This window comes from Gallus gallus, chromosome 28 (assembly GCF_016699485.2).
Source record: "Gallus gallus isolate bGalGal1 chromosome 28, bGalGal1.mat.broiler.GRCg7b, whole genome shotgun sequence".
Classification (NCBI taxonomy): domain Eukaryota; kingdom Metazoa; phylum Chordata; class Aves; order Galliformes; family Phasianidae; genus Gallus; species Gallus gallus.
In genome coordinates, this window is record NC_052559.1 from 57,056 (window position 1) to 80,613 (window position 23,558).

Consider the following 23,558-nt stretch of genomic DNA (forward strand, 5'->3'; position numbering starts at 1 on the left):
TGGTGTCACTCCTTGCAAGTCCTGTGGCAGCCAGATATTGTGTTAGCCACTCACAGGTAGCGTGTCTTTGGTATCAGGGTGTAAGAGAATGAACTCTGTAGGAGCGCTGCTGTCATAGGCCACCAAGGGCCCGGGATGCCTGGCTGAAATTTGATGTTGCAGATACCTTGGTGTCACTGGAATCCATGGAGTTGACACAGTCCTGTGATGGCTGGATTTCTGCTTTCGAAGGGTATTCCTTTCTGTTTCTCAACTTTTCGGGTGATACTGCTTTGCTTTCCTTGGCTTTTTAGTACTTCCTATTTTGGTTATTGTTTCTGGAATGGCTTTGCTTTACTCCTTGGTTTTTCTTTTGTATCTTTGCCTTGCATTGCTTGTGAGTTTTCATTTATTCCTTCTCTTCAGCGCTAAGCGTTGGTGAGTGTTTTTCTCTTTGTACTGTGTTTGGCTTCTTTGGTTTGCCACGATATACACGAGTAAAGCACATGAGTGGAATACAGAATGGTGACTTGTTTTAATTGCTTTGTTTTCCTCGTTTGGTTGTTTTTCCCCTGTTGCTTTTCAGTGGTGCGCCTTTTGCTTTGCTTTCCATTGTCTTTGTGTCTGGTTGTTTTTTTTGGTTCTTTGTTCTCGTTACCTGTTCCTTTCTTTGCATTAGCTTCTTCCTCCCTGAGAGCATTCCTTGCCTTTTCAGAGGATGGTTCTTGGCTTTGCTTGGAGTTTCTCCCTTGCTCTTCACTCTTGGTTGCCTTACCTGGCTTTGCCTTCCTTGTCCCCTTGCCCCGGCCTTGCTCTTCCTTTGCCTTCACTTACCTGATGTGCTCTCTCCCTTGCTTGTTCTGTTCTGTCTGTTCCTTTCTGGCTTCTTGAACTGCAGCCTCCTCTCTGGGCTTTCCTGCCGTGCTTGATGCATTTGCAGCTCCTTGGAGTTTCCCAGGTGGGTCCACGCCTCCCGGGCCTCCTTGCCTCTTCCCTTGTGGTGCTCTTGTGGCCTTTTCTCCAGCTGGCTGGATCCACGCGGGCCTATTGCCCCATTTTCTCGGCAGTTGGTGTATGTAGATTGTTCTCTGTCATCTTCCCAGGCCTAGATGCTGAGTTTTTGCCTCTTCCAGACTCTGTTGTCATCTTTGCTTTTCCGTGAGAGTGTATTCTGTTCTGTTAGCGTTGGTTGCTTGTTTTTGAATGTGGTGTTTGTTGTTGTTTCATTTATTGTTATTGGCTTTCTTTGATGTGCTTGGGGTTTTTTTGTTCTTTTTCTCAGTTTGGTGCTCTTTTTTTCTTTGCTGTTCATTTCTTTGCACTGTATGTTTTTCCTAGTAGCGTTTCTTTTCCTTTCTCTTGTACTAGAAATTGTAGCTCCTAACACTAATCCAAATGTATAAACCCAAAGTCTGAACTCTAAATCACCCAGGCGTATGGGAACTGTATAATCACAGCCTGACCCTCTGTTTGACCACCTGAGGCGAGTGCTGAGTCAGCTGCAGGGGCACAGGTGATGGCAGTTTCAGCTGAGTGACCTGGAAGGGGTGGACCCTGGCTGCAGCCCTGCTAGACCCCATGTAAGGGCTGACTCCCAAGGAGGAAGGATCTCTATCTGGAGGTCACCCTTAGTGGAGCCCTTCTGCGCGCCCAGGGTACGGGTAAGCTTTGTATTTCATTCCTCCTTTGGAAACGCGATCATCTCTCTGGTCCTTTACCTATTTGCCTTACAATCTGTTTGCCATACACACAGGTAATGTTTAACCCTCCTAATGGGTAGCCCTTAAGCCTTTTCTGTTAACGCAACAGGGATAGGCGTTAGCCCTCATCAAGTAAGGGCCACCCTTAGTCCTAACAGCAAAGGGTAGCCCTGAAGGATTCCCATTTTGGTTATGGTTAACTCTGATCCGATGTGGTAACCGTTCACCTGTCACTGAAGGGAAGCCCTTCATCCTAACCTACTATGGTAACTCTTCATCCTAAACGCTAGCCTGTAACAGTAACCTTTAAGCCAATCCTTAGGGGTTTTCCTTAAGCCTTTGCACTGACTGAACTTGGTAGCATTTCCACGTGAAGCCTTATCTAATCCAGTAACCCGCCAATCTGATGCAAAGGGTAACGGTGCGCAGTTAGTAGTAAGACTAAATAGTAGCACTTAACCGTAATCCAGCAGGGGGATGAGGCCGAGCTTGTCTTCTGCCAGGGCTGCTCTCAGCCCCAGGGCACGGCGAGCGGCTGCGGGCAGTGCATCTCCCAGCTGAGGTGCCTGTAAACATCTGCCAGCTGTCCTTGTGGACGGCCCGTCATCGTCATGGAAACTGATTGTAACAGCACAAAGGTTCCAGGAGCGTGGGTGATGTCAGCTGTGACATCCTCTGGGGGGTCCTGGAGCCGCCCTTTTTTGGCCTTGCAGCCCATCAAGCCAAAGCCTGCTGTCCTGCACGTGGTCCCACCGGGCAGAAACTCTTGGGACGGAGGAAGGTTCAGGGGAGGGGACAGGATGCCTGAGGGCATTCTTTGATTCCATCCCGAGAGTTGTCTTTGTCTTTGTTCTTTCCATGTCGTGTGGTTTTCCTTTGCTTTTCCTTTTGCTATTTAACATCTTTTCTTTCTTTTATGCTTCTTTCTCTGTTGCTTTGCATTGCACTGCTTTGGTTGTTTGCTGGGTTTTTTTTCCTTCTTTTCAGGCCAAGCCCCAGGGGCTGCTAGGGCAATGTCCTCACTTGGAGGGGGAGGCTGGGTTTCCCATCTGAGGGCTTCATGCACAAATAGCAAGGAAAACTCAGACACAGAGCAATGCTAAGCAAAAGCACGCCTTTTCTGAGACACTGTCTCAAGCTCCCTGAGCTCTTTTTTCCTACGAGGTAACTCCCCTGCTTTTTTCCATCTCTTATTACAACTAGAGAGATTTCCATCGCTCGTACAACAGCTCGCCAAATAATGTTCTTACCCACAGAAGCTTTCCCTTTTCTCAGTAAGAGTCGCTTGAATCCCGGGCTGATTCCCTAAAACCAAGTGTAATTTTTCTCCTTCCCAGAAACCAGTCACCAACAGAAGTTGTCCTGTTAGCCCACATCCACCAAAAATCCCTCAAATACTTTATTCGTACAACCAGGACAGACCATGTTTTGTTCAATTGCAGTGCACTTACGGACCGTATTTCTAGTCTTGTTCCTGCTGAGGTAGTGGTACAGAAACCCCAGTCTGCCTGACAGCAATACATTGCTCAGAGTAAAGCTGCTGGAGCACACAAAATGCTGTCAGGCGTCCGAGCTGAGCAACAGACTTCATTCCTGAATTGCACAGCTACCAGTAGAAGTGACCTCCACGCTGTTTGGCCTCTCCAAGGAGTTCACGCAGCTCTGAGTACCCCCATTTCTACACAGAGTGGTATCCCCCGTCGGCTATCAGCTGCTACTGTAAGCTTTTTTCTGCTGCTTGAAGCCAGAGGGGCCAGACCCAGCTGGCCCTTAGGGACCTCCTTTGACCCAGGCCTCCAACGGAAGTGTACCACTGGTTAACCCAGAATGGCAACTGTAGACCAAGGCTATCACAGGCACAGTTTTCAGTTGCCCAGGGGGTGGAAGGGATTCAGTCCAGTAAATGAAGATGGAACTGCTTACCCCTTTGTGAGGAAGAGTGTAAGTCTTGCTTTATTGCTGCTCCTGTGTTGCAATACCTTGGTTTTGTTCAGATGTGGTGATTGATACTTTTCCCTTTCCCATTCTTGGAACTCTTTTCTCCCTCCTTCAGGGTGTTTCTCTTTGTTCCTCGGCTTTTCAGGTGATTTTGCTTTGCCTTCCTTGGCTTTTTGGAACTTGGGAAAAGGTACCGAGGTGCATGGATATGGAGAAGAAAAGCTCTCCTGCTGTGGCTGAGAGGTGATCCAAAGGAGGCCTCCCGAGCAAGCACCGCAAAGGCAGCTTGCTTCTCCAGAGGCTGCAGCATAAGCTCGTGTTCCTTGTGGAGGACTGCGTTGTGCATCTGCAGGAGCTGCTTTGGCATGGAGGATTTTGTGGAGTTGCTGCCAGTCGTTGCTCGGATGAAGTGAGGCTTTTGTCCTTGTATCTGTGCAGGAAAGCAGTGCGGAGGGAACGTGTGTGGTGAGATGCTGAGGAGAGATTGCCTTCCTTGCCCCAGCAGGCTGCTTGTGTCGTGGTGATGCACGGTGACGAGAAGGCTGCTGTTCTGTGAGTAAGCCTGCCACGTGGGAGTAATGGCTGTGGCCTTTTGGGCAAGTCTGTGAGGAGAGGTCTTTGGGCAGGCTGGTTGTTTTGCTGGGCAAGTGCTGTTTCAGTTGTTTGTTGCCATGAAATATAGTGGTCCTCTAGACGAGCAGTGCTCTGGCAGCAGGGGAGTGAGAAATGTCCTGTCCACCCAGTCTTCTCCACGAGCCTTAGGCTGCCTTTCCCCAGCGTCTGTAAATGGCTGTAGAAATGGCAGGGGGAGAAGTAGGGAAGAGGGTTTCTGTGCATCTCTTAGCAGGTGTCAGCTCCTAAGAGCTGGGAGCCCTGCCGAGCGTCCTGGGTTTGTTTTGCTTCCTTGTTGGAGCTGTTGGGATGCTTTTGTGGGTGCTTTGTGCGTTTGAAGTCCCTGTGAACTCTGCTGAGACCAGTGGTGTCCTAGGGAGAGCCCCGCTGCCCCCTTTTTGTTGGGGCTGTTTTCTTCCCTCTGGAGGTTAAAAGGGCCTTCAGAAACCCAGCAGTACAACTTGCTGCTGCTCCAGCCTGTCAAGTGGAGATGATGAAGTGTGACGGCCATTGGGGCAGGGAGGAAAGCAGCTAAGAAATGGTGTTCCCGTAGACTGTGTGGAGCTTGTTGTTGTGAAACGGTCCCTTGTGCTGCCAGAATCTCTCTGCCTTTCAGTCATGGCCTCTTCCTCCTGGCTTTCAAGATGTTCAGAGGCATTGCTAAGAAAGAAAGAGCAGAGCTCTTCCTAGGCCATGGCAGAGTTCACCTTTCCAGGTGTATGCCAGAGCATGAAGCATGGTCAACAAGCACGGGGTAGCAGCAGCTGGAAACAGGGGAAGCTTCCACAGAGCCCCCCGCTGGAGTCCCCGGGTGATGAGCTGAAGCTGATTTTGGCAGCATGAAACCCGGTGGTTTTCCGGGATCTGTGCCGTATAGGGCTCAGGGCTGTCACTGGGGTTGCTTTCACAGGACGCCCCCCAGCCCAGCTCAGGACCCACGGTGAGTCTGTGGGTGACAAATGTGTCACTGAGAGACAGCATCAGGGTGGGAATGCATGGACCATAGCGCCCAGGGCAGAGCCAAGCGGTGCTGTGGTTGGTGGGGGGTCAGCCCCTAGGAGAAAGTCTCCCCCACGGAAGAAATGGATTGCTTAGCTCCCCCCTAAGCTCCCATTGCCTCCCAGTATTGTCTAGAGTCTTCTTGTGCAAACTCAGTGCCCCTCAGTGCTGCCTGTGGCCCTCAATAGCCTCCCAGTTCCCTGCAGTGGGCTTCCCAGTGCCTCCAGTACTGCCCAGTGCCCCCAGCTCAACACACCCACTGCTCAGTGCGTGACCATCTCCTTCCCCAGGAACAGCACAAGGCAACAGAGACGTTGACAGCAGCGATGGTGATGGAGATGTTGAGAGTGGAGGAGCTCTTGGCTCGCTGCAGCCACCCCAGCATTCCCGGAGGTGGGCACGGGGGAGCCTGGGGGGGGGCTTTGGTGCTGCACAAACGACTGCAGGCAGAGGTATGGCGTTCACTTTCCTACACGTTTAATAATGTAACGTACAAAACAGCAAATAAATGATGATATTCCCAACCTTTTCCCACCCTAACAATTGTTTCTGATCCCACCCCCTAAAATTCCCACCCTCTAATCAATTTCCCACCCCCCAGCTCCCACCCCGCAATCAATTTCCCACCACCCACCCTCCTCCCCCCCCCCCGCTCCCACCCACCAATACTTCCCTCCCTCTGCAAAATACCTCCCAGCCCCCCAGCTTCCCACCCCAACAATTCCTTCCTCCAAATTCCAACAACTTGGGAGTGTAACGTGATCAGAGTACAATTTCTCCCCCAGAATTGCCACCCCACAGAATTCCCTCCCCCTCCCCCCATCTTCAATGCCAGCAGTTACGGAGTCCCATCATTTTTGATGCCAACCATCTCCCACGGCAGCCATTTCTCGCCCCAGCAGATCCCCACCCCCCAAATTCCCACCCCAACAACATCACAGTACAGCCATTTCATTTCCAACCTCACAAAGATCCCAGCACCCCAAGAATTCCCACCCCAAGTTCCCACCCAAAGAGTTCCCACCCCAAATTCTCTCCCCCCACCCCGCATCCATCCCCTCCCCACCCAGTTCCCACCCCCCTGCCAACATTTCCCAGCCCAAAGCTTTGACAGTCCAAGCCTTTGGCGGTCCATCAGCTTCAGAGTCCCGCATTGCCCCAGCCCAAGATGCCGTTTGTGGACAGCCCAGGTTTGGAGGGGTAGGGCTGGGGCCGGTGCTGGTGCCCCCGGAACACTGCCGCTGCTCTCTGGGCATGGTGGGGGCCAGCGAGGAGCCCAGGGCTCCAGGGAGCCGTCTTGGTCGGCTATGGCCACGTCTCCTGCTCCAGCAAGTGGGCCGGTTTCTTGGTGCGCTCCCGCTCGAGCCGCTGTTGGGCTGTGATGGGCACCCCATCAGGGCACAGTCCTCCTGCTGCCCGCCCACCGTGCTGACACAGCCAGCTTGGCCTAGCGCCGGTGTTTGTGGCCTGGGCCATCGGGGCAGCGCGGCAGCTTCCTCTTTGTGGCTGGGCCGCTGCCAGTGTGCTGCTCGTGCCCGGTGCTCTTGCTGTTAGTGGTGGTGCAGGCGGGCGCTGGGCACTTGGCTGGCTTGGTGCTGTCCTCGTGGTGCATGTCTGCCAGCCGGCAGGAGATGCATCCGGGTGGCAGTGCCAGGCGGGTGAGAACCACCCGGGGCTGCCTCCGCTGCACCTCTTGGATCAGACGTGCAGTGCGGGGCAAGAGAGGTGCGGGGGCAGCCAGGGGGGTCGGCAGTGCCAGGCGGGTGAGAACCACCCGGGGCTGCCTCCGCTGCACCTCTTGGATCAGACGTGCAGTGCGGGGCAACAGAGGTGCGGGGGCAGCCAGGGGGGTCGGCAGTGCCAGGCGGGTGAGAACCACCCGGGGCTGCCTCCGCAGCGCCTCTTCCAGCAGATGTGCAGTGCAGGGCGACGGAGGCGCAGGGGCAGCCAGGGGCGTCGGCACGGGCAGCTCAGGGGATGCTGGCTGCCAGCAGAGCGAGTTGCTGAGGAGCCCTGATTCAGGATGTGTCTCTTTGCTCAGCTCCCTGCTGGCCCCGGAGGAGTCCGAGTGCTCTGTGCTGGAAGAAGAGGAGTCGAGGCTGCTGGAGACATCAGGGCTCAGTGGCTCCGTGGCAGTGATGCGCTGCATCAGCTCTTGCGTTTGGCAGCTGTTCGCAGTGTCTTTGGTCCCCTCTCTTGTGACACCGGGCAGGTCCTGCTAGTGCTGGGGGACCTCCGGGGCTGCTTCTGAAAAAGCAAGAACATCCCCCCGAACGATGATGGCAGCCTTCCCACAGCCACTCGGTGCAGGCAGCCAGCCACCTCTGTGGGTCACCTGTGCGGAGCACAGTCTCACCGTCAATCCAGGTGAGCAAACGGTCCATTTCCACATCATCGTTGTCAAGTCTGTGGGTGCTGGGTGTCTCTTCTGGAAAAGGCAGAAAATGCCCAGCGGGGCAATGGCAACGCCGGCTTTCCCACGCCCACTCAGTGCAGACACCCCCCCAGCAGCTCTGCTGCCCCTCCGAGAGAGACTCACCGTTGTTGATCCACGTGAGCAGGTCATCGATGTCTGCGTCGTCGTACAGGATGCCTGTCTTGGATGTCACTTCTGGAAAAGGCAGAAAATGCCCAGTGGGGCAATGCCAGCTTTCTTTCCCACACCCAGTGTGGGTGGGTGGGTGGCTGGGTGGGTGCCAGCAACCCCCCGCCAGCTCTGCTGCCCCCAAACTCACCGTCGTTGAGCCATGCCAGGAGATGCTGGATGTCCGCCACGTCCTCCGGGATGTCTGCGCTCGCTGTGGCTGCTGGAAAAGCAAGGACATCCCCAGTGGGGCAATGCCAGCTTTCCCACAGCCACCCGGTGCGGACAGCCTGCCGCACGCCCCGCAGCCCCCAAACTCACCCCCTGAGTCCAGCGCTGCGGTGCTGCAGCCGAGCGGAGCCGTGGCGGGATGGGGGCACCCGTCGGTGGGCGCTGGGTGCCCCTGGTCCTCCGTGAGCACCACGGCGTCCTGAAAGGGCTCCATCGGCGACTCCCAGGTGGCGGGCAGGGTGCAGGGCACGGGGAGCACCTGCTCCTGCAGTGGTGGTACCTGCAAAAGAACTGGCGGGGGGCCGGGGCGGCCGGGGGCCTGCGGCAGGCAGGTGCCTGCGGGCTGCGGGGGCTCCCCGTGGAACACGGCCCCAGGCCACAGCCCCATCGGCTGCTGGGGCAGCAGCGTCCCTGCCAGCAGGGGATGTCCCCAGCAGTGAGCAGGGGCAGTGGGGGGAGCCATAGCTGGGTGCAGCCCCCCAGGTAGCAGCTGCAGCAGCGGTAAGTGCAGCCCCACAGTTGGGGGCAGGCCCCCAGGTGGCAGTTGAGCCCCAGTTGGGGGCAGCCCCCCAGGGGGGAGCTGCGCTGCCTGTCCCCAGACACCTGGTACCCCAGGCCAGACAGAGGCCTGAGGCGCCAGGTAGGTGGCAGTGGGGACAGGGAGGGCTTGGGGTGGTACCGGCATCGGTCCGCGGATGGTGGGCTGCATCCAGGCGGGGTCCGGTGGCGGCACAGTCGCTTCAGGGAAAATGGCGTCGGGTGTCAGAGGCACCGTCAGCGCTCCTCGAGGGATTCTCTCTGTGGGGAAAGGCCAAAGTAGGCTCTGGGTTGAGCTCTGGGGCGCTGGGGTGAGATCTGGGACGCTGGGGTGAGCTCTGGGTTACAGGGGTGGGATCTTGGGCACAGGGGTGGGATCTGGAGCGCTGGGGCCAGCTGAAGCATGGGAGCAGGGGAAGCCTGCTGCCTTACCTGCCATGACAGCTGGAGAGTGGCAGTTAGGGGAGCCCCTCCCCCCAGGGGGGTTGCGTGACCGTTGGGGTCAGCCCCTTTCCCCCAGGCTTGAGATGGTTGCAGTTTTTGTCGCCACAAAGACCTTCAAGATCCTCCAGTCTAAGCACAACCTAACCATACCAGCCTAACTCTAACAACCCCTTGCTCAATCATGTCTCCGAGCACCACCTGGTTTTCAACACATTCAGGGATGGTGACTGAACCAGCTCCCTGGGTGGAATAGGGAGCCCATCAGGTCTCCCCTCAGCCTCCTTTTCCCCACACTAAACAGCCCCAGTTCCTTCAGTCACTCCTCCGAGGGCATATTGTCCAAGGCCTTCCCCAGCCTTGTTGCCCTTCTTTCAACCTGCTTCAGCACCTCAACGGCCCTTCTGTGCTGAGGTGCCCAAAACTGAACACTGCACTCGAGGTGAGGCCTCGCCAGTGCCGAGTCCAGGGGCAGGATGACTTCCCTAGTCCTGCTCACCACACCATTCCTGAGCCAGGAATTGTGGTTATGCCATTGGCCTTCTTGGCCACCTGGGCACACTGCTGGCTCATCTTCAGCCACCTGTCCGTCAGCACACCAAGGTCCCTTTCAGGGATCAGGCAGCTTTCCAGCCACTCCTCCCCAAGGAGGACTGGGGGGACGCCTGGGCTTGTTGTGACCAAAATGCAGGACCCGACGCTCGGCCCCATTGAAACTCATCCAGTTAAGCTGGCAGAGTGAAGAGAGAACAAAAACCAAGCAGGCAAAGAGCAGAGCTGTCCAGAGGGGGCAGGGCTTGGGGCAGGGCCTGTGCCGGAGGGTGGTCCAGCACAGTGGTGGCCTCGGGGCCCAGGCTGGAGGGGGCCTGGCACAGTTGAGGCCTGGTGTGGGGCCAGAAGGAAGGGGGCCCAGGCACAGGTAGAGCCTCGGGGCCCAGGATGGAGGAGAACCAGGCTCAGTTGGGGCTGCTTTGGGGCCCAGGATGGAGGAGGACCAGGTGCAGATGGGGCTGCACTGGGGGGGCCCGAGCTGGAGGGGGGCCTGGTACAGTTGGGTCTGCTTTAGGGCCCAGGATGAATGGCGGCCTGGCACAGTTGAGGCCTCCTCTTGGCCCAGACCAAAGGGAGCCCCGGCACAGCCCAGGCCATGGGGCCTAGGATGGAGGAGGACCAGGCACATTTGGGGCTGCTTTGGGGTCCAGGATGGAGGAGGACCAGGCACAGTTGGGGCTGCTTTGGGGCCCGGGCTGGTGGGAGGCCCGGCACAGCCAGAGCCTTGTGGCTGCACTTTCTCTGTACAGTTCAACCTTGATCCATAAGCTAAAATGTTATCTGTAGTGAAAGGCAGTAGCTGATCCAGCTGCTTTCCTGTGTTTTAATTTTCCTAAGAATAGGGAAGGACTCAAGCTAGTAAACAAAGAGCCCTTTCTGAAGAACAGGACTCAGAAAGTATTAGCACAGAGCAGATCTCCCAGTAGAGATTCTTCCCCTTAGACAGGCAGCCCTGAAATGAGGGTGGGGAGGGCTGGAGCCAGGCTCCACCCCTTTTTTGCCCAGGTGAAATGCTTGCAGCTGTGCTCCACAGCAGATCGTGTTTTAATGAATGTGAAAGCCTGTGACATCAAAGAATCCTTTCTTCTTTCCTTCTTTCTCGTTTGTGTTTGTTGCCTGCAGTTCCAAGCAGGTGGACTCTCAGTGTCTTGCAAGTGACAGCTAGCAGCAGCAGGTCCAGCCAGGAGGCACAGCACCCTGCAACCTCCAGGTGAGTGACAGCAGGCAGGCAGGCAGGCCTTTGGGCTCTGCAGGGTCGTTGTGTGGAGCATTATGCCCAGGAACAGCTGAGTGTAAAGATGATGTGCGAGCTGCAGAGCTAAGCATAACGGAGAGGCCCAGCGGCTCAGCTCGTTTCCCAGCGTAAGGCAGGAAATAAGAGCCACGAGGGATATGCAGACGCTTTCTGCTTTTGTCTGTTGCCTCCCTCCTTCTGCCCCTGACAGAGGGGAGGAACGAGCTGCACTTGCACAGAGACATTGCTCTCACGGCCACTCCCCCCTCAGGTTGGAGCATTCCTGGCTGCAGGATGGGCAAACCGAAGTTCTTGCCTGATTGGGTCTGTGAAGCTTAAAAAGGGACACCAACTATGGCCTCTTGGCTCATGAAGTGAGAGAGGGGATGCTGTGCTATTGGGCTGCAGTCAAGAGTCTGAGAGAGTCTGTGTTATGTGAGATTTGAGAGACAGTTCTGGGGAGTGTGGGAGCAGTGCAAACGTGCAAGGGTGCTTTTCCTTTCAGGGGCCTTTGTGCACCAGCAGATGTTGATGCCCTAGAAGCACGGTGCGGAGCACATCCTGGGCTCAAGGTGCCACGGACTGGAAAATGCTGCTGTGGCGGAGTTCCTGTGTGAAGACAAAACTCCCAGTCGCCCAGAAATGTGGAGGCAGAAGAGCAGTGACAAGGTATCTACATGTCTATCTGTGTATGTGCACAGCAGGCCCAGCTGCCCCTGCTTCCTCCCTCCCCAAGATCTGCTCCTGCTGCTGCTGCTGCTGGAGTCTCCTCTGGCCACGGTGGCGTGGGGCGAGTTCTTTTGTCAAACAGGATCTCCCGTTCGTCAACCCATTGTGACTGGGTCTATAATTAATCCCCTGATTGACATTTAATTAATCCCGAAATTATCCATCCCATAACCTACCCTGGCACACAGGTAAGGTGCAGTCCATCTGGCCCCGTGGACTCTGGCATCCAGCTTTCGGAGCAGGTCCAAAACCTTCTCATTGTGGATTATGCATGGCCTATTCGGGTCCCCATTCCTATCTATCAGCACAGGGGACTGTGTTCCCAGTAAGTAATGAGTCTTGCTATGAAAGACTGAGGCAACGAAGGCATTAAGTACCTCAGCCTTGTCCTGATCCTTGGTCACCAAGTTGCCCTTGGCATCCAAGAAGGGATGGAGATTCTCCCTAGCCCTCCTCTTGCTATTGATGTATTTACAGAAATATTTATTGTTGTCCTTTACCTTGGTGGCCAAGCTCAGTTCTCGCTGGGCTTTGGCTTTTCTAGTTTTCTCCCTGCACATATTTGCTACGTACCTGTAATCATCATAAGAAGCTTGCCCACTCTTCCACAGACCATACTCTGTGGAATCAGCTCCTGCACCTTTAAAATTACTTCCTGAAAGTATTGCCAGCCTTCCTGGGCTCCCACGCCCTCCAAAAGTACTTCCCAAGGGACCCTCTCAACCATGGTCCTCAAGAGGTTCAAGTTTGCTCTCTGGAAGTCCAAGGTGTCAGTTCTGCTGACTCCCCTCCGTGGTTCAACAAGGATTGAGAAATCTAGCATCTCACGATCCCTTTGCCCCAGGCGGCCTCCAGCCTTGACATCCCCCACAAGACCTTCTCTGTTAACAAACAGCAGGATTTTGCTTGCCCTTGCTGGCTGCCTCACCAGCTGTGTCAGGAAGTGATCTCCCACACACTCGAGGAACCTCTGGGACTGTTCCCTATCTGCTGTATTATAAATCCAGCAGATGTCTGGGACTTTGCAATAGCCCACAAGAACAAGGGGAGAGACCTTGAGACCTCATGCGGCCGTCTCTAAAGTGTCTTGCCCACCTCTTCATCCTGGTTGGGTGGCCTGTAGCACACTCCCACGATAAGGTCAGTCTTACTGGCCTTTGCTTTTATTCTGACCTAGAAGCTTTCAACCCTATCATCGCCATCCTTCATCTCCATACGTTCCCATTCTTTCTTAACGTAGAGGGCTGCACCACTGCCTTTCCTGCCTTGCCTCTCTCTTTTGAAAAGTCGCTAGCCATCCATCACAGCACTCCAGCTGTGTGAGTCATTCCACCACGTTTCTGTGATTTCCAAGTGATTTTTCTCCCGTTTTTTGATTCCAACAAAAGCCACTTAGGATTATTTTGATTGTTATTCTTTTTTTCATGGCAGGCATTGTGTTCAGCTTAGGAAATGAACGCATGAAGAATAGCTTTGTTTGCATTCTGGTAACTGCTGAGGCTTTGGCTGACGACAGCTTTCAGCTGCACCTGAACTAGGCTGGATTTGTCTCCTGCTCTCCATAGGTGAGTATTTCTCTTGCAGACCTTTGAATCAGCTTTGTACACAGCTTACGTTATGGAACAGGAAAGACTCCAATATGGTAAAAACGTGATTTCTGGTGTTTTGGTACGTATATTCAAGTCAGTATGGGTCCATTTCAGACATCATCGTCTCACATCTGTTTGTTGTCTCATGGCAAACAAATTTTTACTAATTTGGCTACATACATACTCCACCCATAGTTTGCGTATTGTCTTCTTAGGGTGAGGTTTGCCTGCTGAACAGCAAGACAAAAGAAGCTGAAATTACAGAAGCAGAGAAGCAAAGGCAGCTTAGAGGCTTAATACAGTACGGATCAGTTAGAGTATGACTTGGAAGTTGTTGTGTTCTGGGTCTTAGGTGGGATGAGATTTGGGTGTGAATGTTACAGCCAAGTGTTTTTCCCTTGTTCATTGTTCACCTGCTGCCATGCAAGCCAGCTCTTCTTTTCCCTGCCTCTGCTTTTCTTGTTGCATGCATATGCATCGCAAAATCTCTGCACAGATTTATTTTCCCGTTTTAAAAGTGTATAGCTAGAAGTGGGGCTTATCTCATCATCTGATGGAGATTGGTTGTGTATGGGGGAGTTTGCACGAATTATTAGCATCTCACCAAAAGCAAGGAACAGAAAAAGAAAGAAAAAAACACCAAACCGCCCAAAAGCTGCATAAATGACTATAGCTGAGCCAGCAGGAAATAGTACCTGCAGTTTGCAGAGTCCTCATTTTGCTCAGCACTGACTGGATGGGGTTAACAGTGACCACTAATGAAGGAGCTCTGCTACCTGTCTCAGCAGTGCTCCAGTCTTTGTTGCTGCATTATGAATGCACTGCTCCTCCTGCCACATTTCTTCATGCCCTCAGTTGTTATCTGAGCAGTGGTAGCCCCCACGAGCTATGCAGTCAGTGCCTGCTTGCTCCAGGTGCTCCATAAGCACAGCAGAAGGATGCCAGGGGGCTTGCAGGCAGTGTGTGCATGCTGTTGCTCTCTCCAAGAAGCCCCTGTTTTGGCTAGCTGCAGAAGAAACCATTTTTTCCTTGGTCAGATCCTTGCAAACGCAGTGCAAGCGTACAGAACTGTACAGTGTCTAGCTGTCTTTTCGCAGTACATGCAATGAGGTTATCTATTTTTCAGGCAGAGAAGTGCCTCCAGGCAGTTTGGAGAACTGCTGGTTCAGGCTTCACCTCCACTAATCCCAGTTCAGTCACTTTCCTCTGCAGAACCTGCATCATGCCGTGGTTTTAAGCTGCAGATGGAGTTCTTCTCGCAGGACTGAAGTGCTGCAGCTCTCTGAGCTCCGAAGGCACCCTGAACTCATGTGAGTGTGACTGGCTGCTTTGCTTTTGGCAAGAGACCCTTTAGAGCCCCAGAGTGCACTGTCCAGAGTCTCTAAGGAGAGGACTCCTGAGGCTGAATTTATTTGTATCCCACGGGAGGCTTTTTCTTGGTTGGCAACGTGCTTAAAAAAGAAAGAAATGCAAATGGGCATTTCCACGTGACTGTATTCTGCTCAGTGCAGTGTCTACCTGTGTTGCAGAATGAGCTCCATGGCATTGCAAAGAATGCACCAAAGTAAGTAGTGCAGGAAAGCATTTTTTCCAGTTAGAATGTTGGCCTTCCAAAGCAGGCCTGCCTTGGTTGCACTGGCTTGCATCTCAGCTGGTGTTCTGTTGTCAGGGTTCCCGTATTTCTAGCGGTTGGCAGGGAGGTGGCTCATGACATTGAGGGGCTGGAGATCAGCCCTGCCAAAAGGGAGGGATCTGGGCGTTGTGGTTGCTGACAACTTGAATCTGAGCTGGCAGTGTGCCCTGGGCACAGGGTTTGAGTTTGGGTGGTCCTTTGGGGAGCCAGGGGTTGGACTTGATGGTCCCTGTGTGTCCCTTCCAACTCAGGATATTCGATGATTCTGTGATATCCGTGGTTTGCCTGGGAAATCCCTGATGGTTTTTTCTTTCCCTTTTTCATGGCATAGCGAGCTGTGAGAAGTGAAGGAATGGCAGTGCGTGCTTAACCGGGCTGCGTGGCAAGCAGGTCCAGTGGGCTGCTGTATAAGGATGCATCCAGACTTCCAAATCACCTCCTTTAAGAAGGCCGAATAGTCTTTCAGTGATTGTTCTGGGCAGCTCACACCACTGGGTGTATAATTCATTTCACTTGGAATTTCAGGGTCAGACATAAATGTCTGAGAAGGAAGTGAGAGGCTGAACTGCTATTTGGAAAAATGAAAAGTGTTTAAAATGTTTTTGCAAAATACCCCTCAGCAAACAGTCGTCCTTTTGCACTTTTGGCCAGTCTCAGATGCTTGTCTTCCAGAATGTCTGCGTGTGGATGAATTGCAACAGGATCCTGGGAATTTTTAAGAAAGGTAGGAAGGAGGACCCGGGGAACTACAGGGCGGTGAGCCTCACCTCTGTGCCTGGGAAGATCATGGAGCAGATCCTCCTACAAGAGGAAGAAACTTACAGGAGAAAAAAACTACAGGTGAGCCTAACGTATTAATTAACTGAGAACAAAACGTTAGGAAGGACAAGACTGTGCTTGAGTTTTCCCAGTAATGAGTGCCTGAATTCCAGAGTGGGTTTCTGAATCTTTGTTTGATCCTACGGGTCCTATGAAGGACTGTGCCTTCATTGTAATCTGCATCAGAAATGCCTCCTTTCTCAGTGCAAATCCAGCCATTGGATTAAGGGCACAAATAATGTGCAGAGTAGGACTTCTATAGTACTCTAGATTATAGAACTCTAAAGACAGACTATAATACTCTATATTAAAGGGCCTCTAAAAACAGACTGTTCTTCAATACACTTGAAAGCAGCACACCTTTGAATCTGATGCAAAGAGATGCATGTTTGGTTGTTTTGTTAGTTAGTTTGTTTTTAAATCTCTTTGAACAGCCAGATCAAGTAGCTGAGAAGCCTCGTTCCAGCTTTTCTGTAAAACTTGAGTCATGAGGAGTGCTTTCTCTAACAGTGGTAGTGTTGGGACACACGCCTCTCTTTTTGCCACAGACTGAGCATTGTTCTCTCTCCTTCTTCATATCTTGCAGGAAAGATTGCTTTACGTGTAATGAAAAGCTAGTGTCCAGAAGATCACTGCGGCCAGATGCCAATTTTGATGCCCTCGTCAGTAAGATTTGTCCGAGCCCTGATGTATGTGAAGCTCATCAGGAGGGAATGCTAGCAAGAATCAGCTAACACAATAGCAGCAAGCTTTCAGTGACAGCGTTCAGGAAGGGTGACGATTCAGGCTGGGAGCAGGTATGGCATCCCCTGACTTGACCACATGTAACCTGATGCTAGAAATACACCACGTCCTCCCTCCCTGCATGGCAAGAGATGGCTCTCTTCTCCTGCAAAGGCAGCCAAAGTAACTTCTGTGTGCTGACTAGAGAGAGAAAACTTGGTGTCACTCCTTGCAAGTCCTGTGGCAGCCAGATATTGTGTTAGCCACTCACAGGTAGCGTGTCTTTGGTATCAGGGTGTAAGAGAATGAACTCTGTAGGAGCGCTGCTGTCATAGGCCACCAAGGGCCCGGGATGCCTGGCTGAAATTTGATGTTGCAGATACCTTGGTGTCACTGGAATCCATGGAGTTGACACAGTCCTGTGATGGCTGGATTTCTGCTTTCTAAGGGTATTCCTTTGGGTTTTTGGCTTTTCAGGTGATTTTTGCTTTGCTTTCCTTGGCTTTTTAGTACTTCCTCCTTCTGTTATTGCTCCTGGCTTTGTTTTGCATTGCTCTTTGATTTTTCTTTTGTATCTTTGCCTTGCATTGCTCGAGAATTTTCGTTTCTTCCTTCTCTTCAGTGGTAAGCATTGGTGAGTGTTTTTCTCTTTGTACTGTGTTTGGCTTCTTTGGTTTGCCACGATATACACGAGTAAAGCAAATGAATGGAATGCAGTATGGTGACTTGTTTGAATTGCTTTGTCTTCCTCGTTTGGCTGTTTTTCCCCTATTGCTTTTCAGTAGTGCGCCTTTTGCTTTGCTTTCCATTGTCTTTGTGTCTGTTTTGTTGGTTTTTTGTCTTAGCTGTTCCTTTCTTTGCATTAGCTTCTTCCTCCAAAAGGAGAGCATTCCTTGCCTTTTCAGAGGATGGTTTTTGGCTTTGCTTGGAGTTTCTCCCTTGCTCTTCATTCTTGGTTGCCTTACCTGGCTTTGCCTTCCTTGTCCCCTTGCCCCGGCCTTGCTCTTCCTTTGCCTTCACTTACCTGATGTGCTCTCTCCCTTGCTTGTTCTGTTCTGTCTGTTCCTTTCTGGCTTCTTGCACTGCAGCCTCCTCTCTGGGCTTTCCTGCCGTGCTTGATGCATTTGCAGCTCCTTGGAGTTTCCCAGGTGGGTCCACGCCTCCTGGGCCTCCTTGCCTCTTCCCTTGTGGTGCTCTTGTGGCTTTTTCTCCAGCTGGCTGGATCCATGCGGGCCTATTGCCCCATTTTCTCGGCATTGGTGTATGTGGATTGTTCTCTGTCATCTTCCCAGGCCTAGATGCTGAGTTTTTGCCTCTTCCAGACTCTGTTGTCATCTTTGCTTTTCTGTGAGAGTGTATTCTGTTCTGTTAGCGTTGGTTGCTTGTTTTTGAATGTGGTGTTTGTTGTTGTTTCATTTATTGTTATGGGCTTTCTTTGATGTGCTTGGGGTTTTTTTGTTCTTTTTTTCAGTTTGGTGCTCTTTTTTTTTTCTTTGCTGTTCCTTTCTTTGCACTGTATTTTTTTCCTAGCAGCGTTTCTATTCCTTTCTCTTGTACTAGAAATTGTAGCTCCTAACACTAATCCAAATGTATAAACCCAAAGTCTGAACTCTAAATCACCCAGGCGTATGGGAACTGTATAATCACAGCCTGACCCTCTGTTTGACCACCTGAGGCGAGTGCTGAGTCAGCTGCAGGGGCACAGGTGATGGCAATTTCAGCTGAGTGACTGGAAGGGGTGGACCCTGGCTGCAGCCCTGCTAGACCCCATGTAAGGGCTGACTCCCAAGGAGGAAGGATCTCTCTCTGGAGGTCACCCTTAGTGGAGCCCTTCTGCGCGCCCAGGGTATGGGTAAGCTTTTTATGTCATTCCTCCTTTGGAAACACGCTCATCTCTCTGGTCCTTTACCTATTTGCCTTACAATCTGTTTGCCATACACACAGGTAATGTTTAACCCTCCTAATGGGTAGCCCTGAAGCCTTTTCTGTAAACGCAACAGGGATGGTGTTAGCCCTCATCAAGTAAGGGCCACCCTTAGTCCTAACAGCAAAGGGTAGCCCTGAAGGATTCCCTTTTTGGTTATGGTTAACTCTGATCCGATGTGGTAACCGTTCACCTGTCACTGAAGGGAAGCCCTTCATCCTAACCTACTATGGTAACTCTTCATCCTAAACGCTAGCCTGTAACAGTAACCTTTAAGCCCATCCTTAGGGGTTTTCCTTAAGCCTTTGCACTGACTGAACTTGGTAGCATTTCCACGTGAAGCCTTATCTAATCCAGTAACCCGCCAATCTGATGGCAAAGGGTAACGGTCCGCAGTTAGTAGTAAGACTAAATAATAGCACTGAACCGTAATCCAGCAGGGGATGAGGCCGAGCTTGTCTTCTGCCAGGGCTGCTCTCAGCCCCAGGGCACGGCGAGCGGCTGCGGGCAGTGCATCTCCCAGCTGAGGTGCCTGTCAACATCTGCCAGCTGTCCTTGTGGACGGCCCGTCATCGTCATGGAAACTGATTGTAACAGCACAAAGGTTCCAGGAGCGTGGGTGATGTCAGCTGTGACATCCTCTGGGGGGCCTGGAGCCGCCCTTTCTTGGCCTTGCAGCCCATCAAGCCAAAGCCTGCTGTCCTGCACGTGGTCCCACCGGGCAGAAACTCTTGGGACGGAGGAAGGTTCAGGGGAGGGGACAGATGCCTGAGGGCATTCTTTGATTCCATCCCGAGAGTTGTCTTTGTCTTTGTTCTTTCCATGTCGTGTGGTTTTCCTTTGCTTTTCCTTTTGCTATTTAACATCTTTTCTTTCTTTTCTGCTTCTTTCTCTGTTGCTTTGCATTGCATTGCTTTGGTTGTTTGCTGGGTTGTTTTTCCTTCTTTTCAGGCCAAGCCCCAGGGGCTGCTAGGGCAATGTCCTCACTTGGAGGGGGAGGCTGGGTTTCCCATCTGAGGGCTTCATGCACAAATAGCAAGGAAAACTCAGACACAGAGCAATCCTAAGCAAAAGCACGCCTTTTCTGAGACACTGTCTCAAGCTCCCTGAGCTCTTTTTTCCTACGAGGTAACTCCCCTGCTTTTTTCCATCTCTTATTACAACAAGAGAGATTGCCATCGCTCTTACAACAGCTCGCCAAATAATGTTCTTACCCACAGAAGCTTTCCCTTTTCTCAGTAAGTGTCGCTTGAATCCTGGGCTGACTCCCTAAAACCAAGTGTAATTTTTCTCCTTCCCTGAAACCAGTCACCAACAGAAGTTGTCCTGTTAGCCCACATCCACCAAAAATCCCTCAAATACGCTATTCTTACAGCCAAACCAGTCCATATTTTTTTCAATTGCAATGCACTTATGGACCTTATTTCTTATGGACCCTTAGGGACCTCCTTTGACCCAGGCCTCCAACGGAAGTGTACCGCTGGTTAACCCAGAATGGCAACTGTAGACCAAGGCTATCGCAGGCACAGTTTTCCCTTACCCAGGGAGCGGAAAGGACTCAGTCCAGTAAATGAAGATGGAACTGCTTACCCCATTGTGATAAAGAGGGCTCACACCATACTAAACAAGAGCAGAATTTGAAGCAGTGATCCTTCCCTTGGGGCAGCCAGCCCGGAAATGAGGTGAGGGCGGGGTGGAACCAGGCTGCCCCCCTTTGTCATCCAGGTGAATTGCTTCCCTCTTTTTGCTCCTGAGCAGAACAAGATTTGATGAGGAGGAAAGCCTGTGAAGTCCAAAAAGACTGCTTTCATCCTTCCTTCCCGTTTGTGTTAGCTGGCTGTCACGGAGTTATCTAGATCAGTGTATGCCTGTGGCGGGGCAGTGGGCCTGTTTTCCTGTGTTTGGCTTCCTTGCTTTGCCATGATGCTGTCTTGAGTTCATGTGCTGGACTCTTGTATTTGGTGTCTTTGTTTTGCTTTGCTCTGTTTTCCTTGTTGTTTGCCGTTCTTTTGTCAGTCTTGCTTTATTGCTGCTCCTGTGTTGCAATACCTTTGTTTTGTTCAGCTGTGGTGATTGATACTTTTCCCTTTCCCATTCTTGGAACTCTTTTCTCCCTCCTTCAGGGTGTTCCTCTTTGTTTCTCGGCTGTTCAGGTGATTTGGCTTTGCCTTTCTTGGCTTTTTGGTCCTTCCTCTTTTGGTTCTTGTTCCTGGATTTGCTTTCCTCTTCGGCTTTCCTTTTGTATCTTTGCCTTGCATTGCTTGTGAATTTCCCTTTTTTTCTGTGCTATGCACTGTGTGAAGTTCAGGGGTGGGAAAAGGTACGAGGTGCATGGATACGTAGAAGAAAAGCTCTCCTGCTGTGGCTGAGAGGTGATCCGAAGGAGGCCTCCCGAGCAAGCACCACAAAGGCAGCTTGCTTTTCCAGAGGCTGCAGCATAAGCTCGTGTTCCTTGTGGAGGACTCTGTTGTGCATCTGCAGGAGCTGATTTGGCATGGAGGATTTTGTGGAGTTGCTGCCAGTCGTTGCTGGAAAAGAAGCGTGACTTGTGGGCTCTGAGGAGGGGATTTTGTGTTTTCATGGCGTACGAATGCATTCCCTTTTCTGTGGTGGGTATACTTGAGTGTGTTCACTGTGAGACTTGGGAAGCTGAGGTCTGATATGCATGGGTGGATAAGCTGTAGCCTGCATGGCAGGAAGGGATCTCTCAGAGCCGCGATGTGGTGGTGTTCCGTGTAACACCTTGCAGGCACTGTCAAGCTCCAGAGATGGTCTGCTGCCACTTCTGCATCCAGCCAAGACCCCGAGACAGCTGCTCGCTTAGCACAACCGTAACTTGTCAGAGCTGCTTTGTGCAGACATTGGCACCCAGATGGCAGCAAGTGGCGAGTGGTGTGCTCCTGTTTGAACAAAGCCCTCTCTGCTGCTGAGCAAGTTCAAGGCAGGAGGTGCATCCCAAGCAGGGGTGGCTGTCTTTGCTAATGCTGGAAACGAGGTGGAGATGGTGATTCTGGAGATGTTTCTGCCGGAGCTTGAATTTGAGCGTGCAGGTGCCTGGCTGTGATGGGTGGAACAGGATGGTTGGTGATGATCCCAGCACAGTGCGTGAGGGCCCTGGCCAGGGGCCTTATTCCTCGGGAGGCGTGAGAGGTTTTGGCACCCTCCAATTCCTGGGAGGGCCCAAATGCCCTTGGGCAGCGGAGGGGGTCGCAGTGGCTTTGGGGGGCCGGGACCTGCAGACTTTGCCTGAGCTCAGGGTAGGAGTAGCTCAGTTCCTGATGAGAGGACGTCACATCCAATGGTACTGTCCTGTTTCTTTCCGAAGGAAGTGACCAACCATCTGCACAGGACGCGCTGCGGTTTGGCAGCCATCCCACACTGCCAGTCTCGGCCAGAGGAACACAGACAGCGCCGACAACTGGCATGCCAGGTAATTTGTGTCCTGTGGTCACCCAGTGTCACTAACCAGAGTCAGTGTGTGCCTGCAGGCTCTTCCTGCCTGCTCTTGCACCCCAGGTCAGCAGCCAAACCTGAGCGTATGAGCACAGAGCACATGTAGAAGAAGCCAGGGGTGGCTCTCTGAAAATGGCTGACCTCAGTGGGGTTTGGTGAGTTGTTCCAGCAGCATGCCCGAGAAGGTGCATGCAGACCTCTGTGACGCTGCTCACTTCCCAGTGCTCACAGAGAGTTGTGAGCTTTGCCCTTTTGGATGAGCAGGGTCCTGTGTGGTAGGAGCGTGCAGGAGTATTTCTCCCCTGGGCTGGCTCGAGGCTGACCTTCAGCCTGGGCGGTGTCCTGAGGAAGAGCTCAGGACACGTGCGCTGGGGAAAGTGTGAGGGCTTCTGCTGTGCAGTGCTCCCCGCAGCCAAAGCCCAGAGCCCAGGGCAGAGCGCCAGCCCTCGGCCCAGAGGAATACGTGGGCAGTGGTGGTGCAGCCTCACCCTACCCAACGAGAAGTGGAAGCAGTCCTTTTTGTCCCCTGGTGCTTAGGCACCAGAGACAGAGGTGGTAGCCTCTGATGAAAAAGAAAATCCCGTGGGTCCGTGAAGCACACAGTGAGATGATCTGTAGCGCAGGTGATGGTAACATGCAGCATTATCTCATTTCTTTCAGGGGTGGATGCTGGGAAAAACACAAGGGCTGTGCTTCAGGAGTTTCTGCAGGTGCACTTCACCCTAGTGATCGCAGTGCTTGTAACTGTGCTGCTGTCTGGGCTGGTGATGACCTGTATTGCTGTGTCGTGGATGTGGCACAAATATCCGTGAGTTGTCTTTTCCCCAAGACACTTAATTGCTGCATTTGGTAAGGAGGCACTTGTGGCGCCGGGATCCTGGGCGGCCAAGTCAGCTGCTGGCAGTATGCTGCTCGGATTAATGTTGTGGTGTCTTTTAAGTGTCCTCCTAATTCCCATCAGTGAGTAGTGCTTTCTGAAACTCATTCTCACAGAGTGTGCAAGAGGGCAGAGACAGCTCCAGGACAAGCTCATCCTGAGAGTGACCGGGAGAGAGGCCAATCTGGAAGTGAAGGCAGAGCGGAGCTGGGAGAGGCAACAGAAGATGCCGTAGTTGCCCAAGAAAAGAAGAATGTGTCCAGCGGATCCAGCCCGTTCCCCTCCTCCTTTGAAGCGGAGTTTGAACAGCTGTGCAGCAAAATCAGCACAGACCCTTCCCCTTTGGCCCACATGTCCCAGCAGCTCTCCCACGGACGGCGTCTCTTCCCCAGATGCCCGCGGTTCTCGGGGTTCCCCATAGCCATCTAGTGCCCCGGTTACCTGTGTCAGCAGGGCTGGGGTCCCCTGGAAGACCCTGCTTTGTGAGTAATAAAGACACCCTGTGCAAAAGCAGCTGTTTTGAGCATTTCCATGGGGTTCTAGTGCATAGGGAAGGGCTGGGGAGGCTTGATATGTGAAGAGTTGTCCTTGAGCTCTTCTAGGCTCCTGCCCTGAATCAGGGCAGGCGGCGAGGGAAGGAAGCAGCTGGAAGGGGGAGTTTCCAGCACTGAGCACATGTGGGAGAAACGACGTGGTAGCAAAGGCTACCAGTACAATGCTTACGCCTGCAGGTGAAGAGGCGACAGCCTGCCCTATGGCAGTCCTAGATTAGAAGTCACAGAAATCATCGTACGAGTCGTCATAGAAGTCACGGAATGGCGTGGATTGGAAGGGACCTCAAGGACCTTCGGGTTCCAAACGCCAACCAAGCAATGGGTTCTAGGGGACCCATTGGAAGTAAGGTACCGCTTACAACGGATGGTTTTGACAAGTGGAAATGTGTCGTTCAGGAGTATAGGAGCGATCCGCTCGGGGTCGCTAAAAGATTTGAAACGACACTAAAA

General features: G+C 52.6%; 1 protein-coding gene across 11 annotated transcripts; it reads left to right on the top strand.

Annotated features, from left to right (window-relative positions):
- The first annotated feature begins 2,767 nt into the window (after positions 1 to 2,767).
- On the top strand, positions 2,768 to 23,067 carry LOC101748894. 11 transcript variants are annotated; one of them, XR_005842089.2, is made up of 8 exons: positions 11,462 to 11,476; positions 12,968 to 14,435; positions 14,655 to 14,689; positions 14,795 to 15,598; positions 16,164 to 16,374; positions 21,550 to 21,654; positions 22,338 to 22,485; positions 22,671 to 23,067. XR_005842089.2 is itself a non-coding variant. In XM_046904611.1 (4 exons), exons 1-4 carry the CDS (start codon positions 18,149 to 18,151, stop codon positions 22,981 to 22,983), a joined length of 570 nt encoding a protein of 189 aa, XP_046760567.1. In that variant the 5' UTR covers positions 18,097 to 18,148; the 3' UTR covers positions 22,984 to 23,067. The 11 variants fall into 11 exon arrangements, 3 of the variants coding, with proteins under 3 accessions (XP_046760567.1, XP_040509516.1, XP_015129439.1); XR_005842092.2 differs by having other exon boundaries at positions 15,431 to 15,598; XR_005842091.2 differs by having other exon boundaries at positions 12,968 to 13,101; positions 14,338 to 14,435; positions 14,655 to 15,598.
- Positions 23,068 to 23,558: the final 491 nt, after the last annotated feature.

Coding starts and splice junctions, on each gene's coding strand:
- LOC101748894 (XM_015273953.3), top strand. CDS start 21,226: ATGGTGATTCTGGAGATGTTTCTGCCGGAGCTTGAATTTGAGCGTGCA. Junction 21,275..21,549: donor GCTTGAATTTGAGCGTGCAG/GTGCCTGGCTGT, acceptor TTCTTTCCGAAG/GAAGTGACCAACCATCTGCA. Junction 22,486..22,670: donor TGGATGTGGCACAAATATCC/GTGAGTTGTCTT, acceptor TCATTCTCACAG/AGTGTGCAAGAGGGCAGAGA.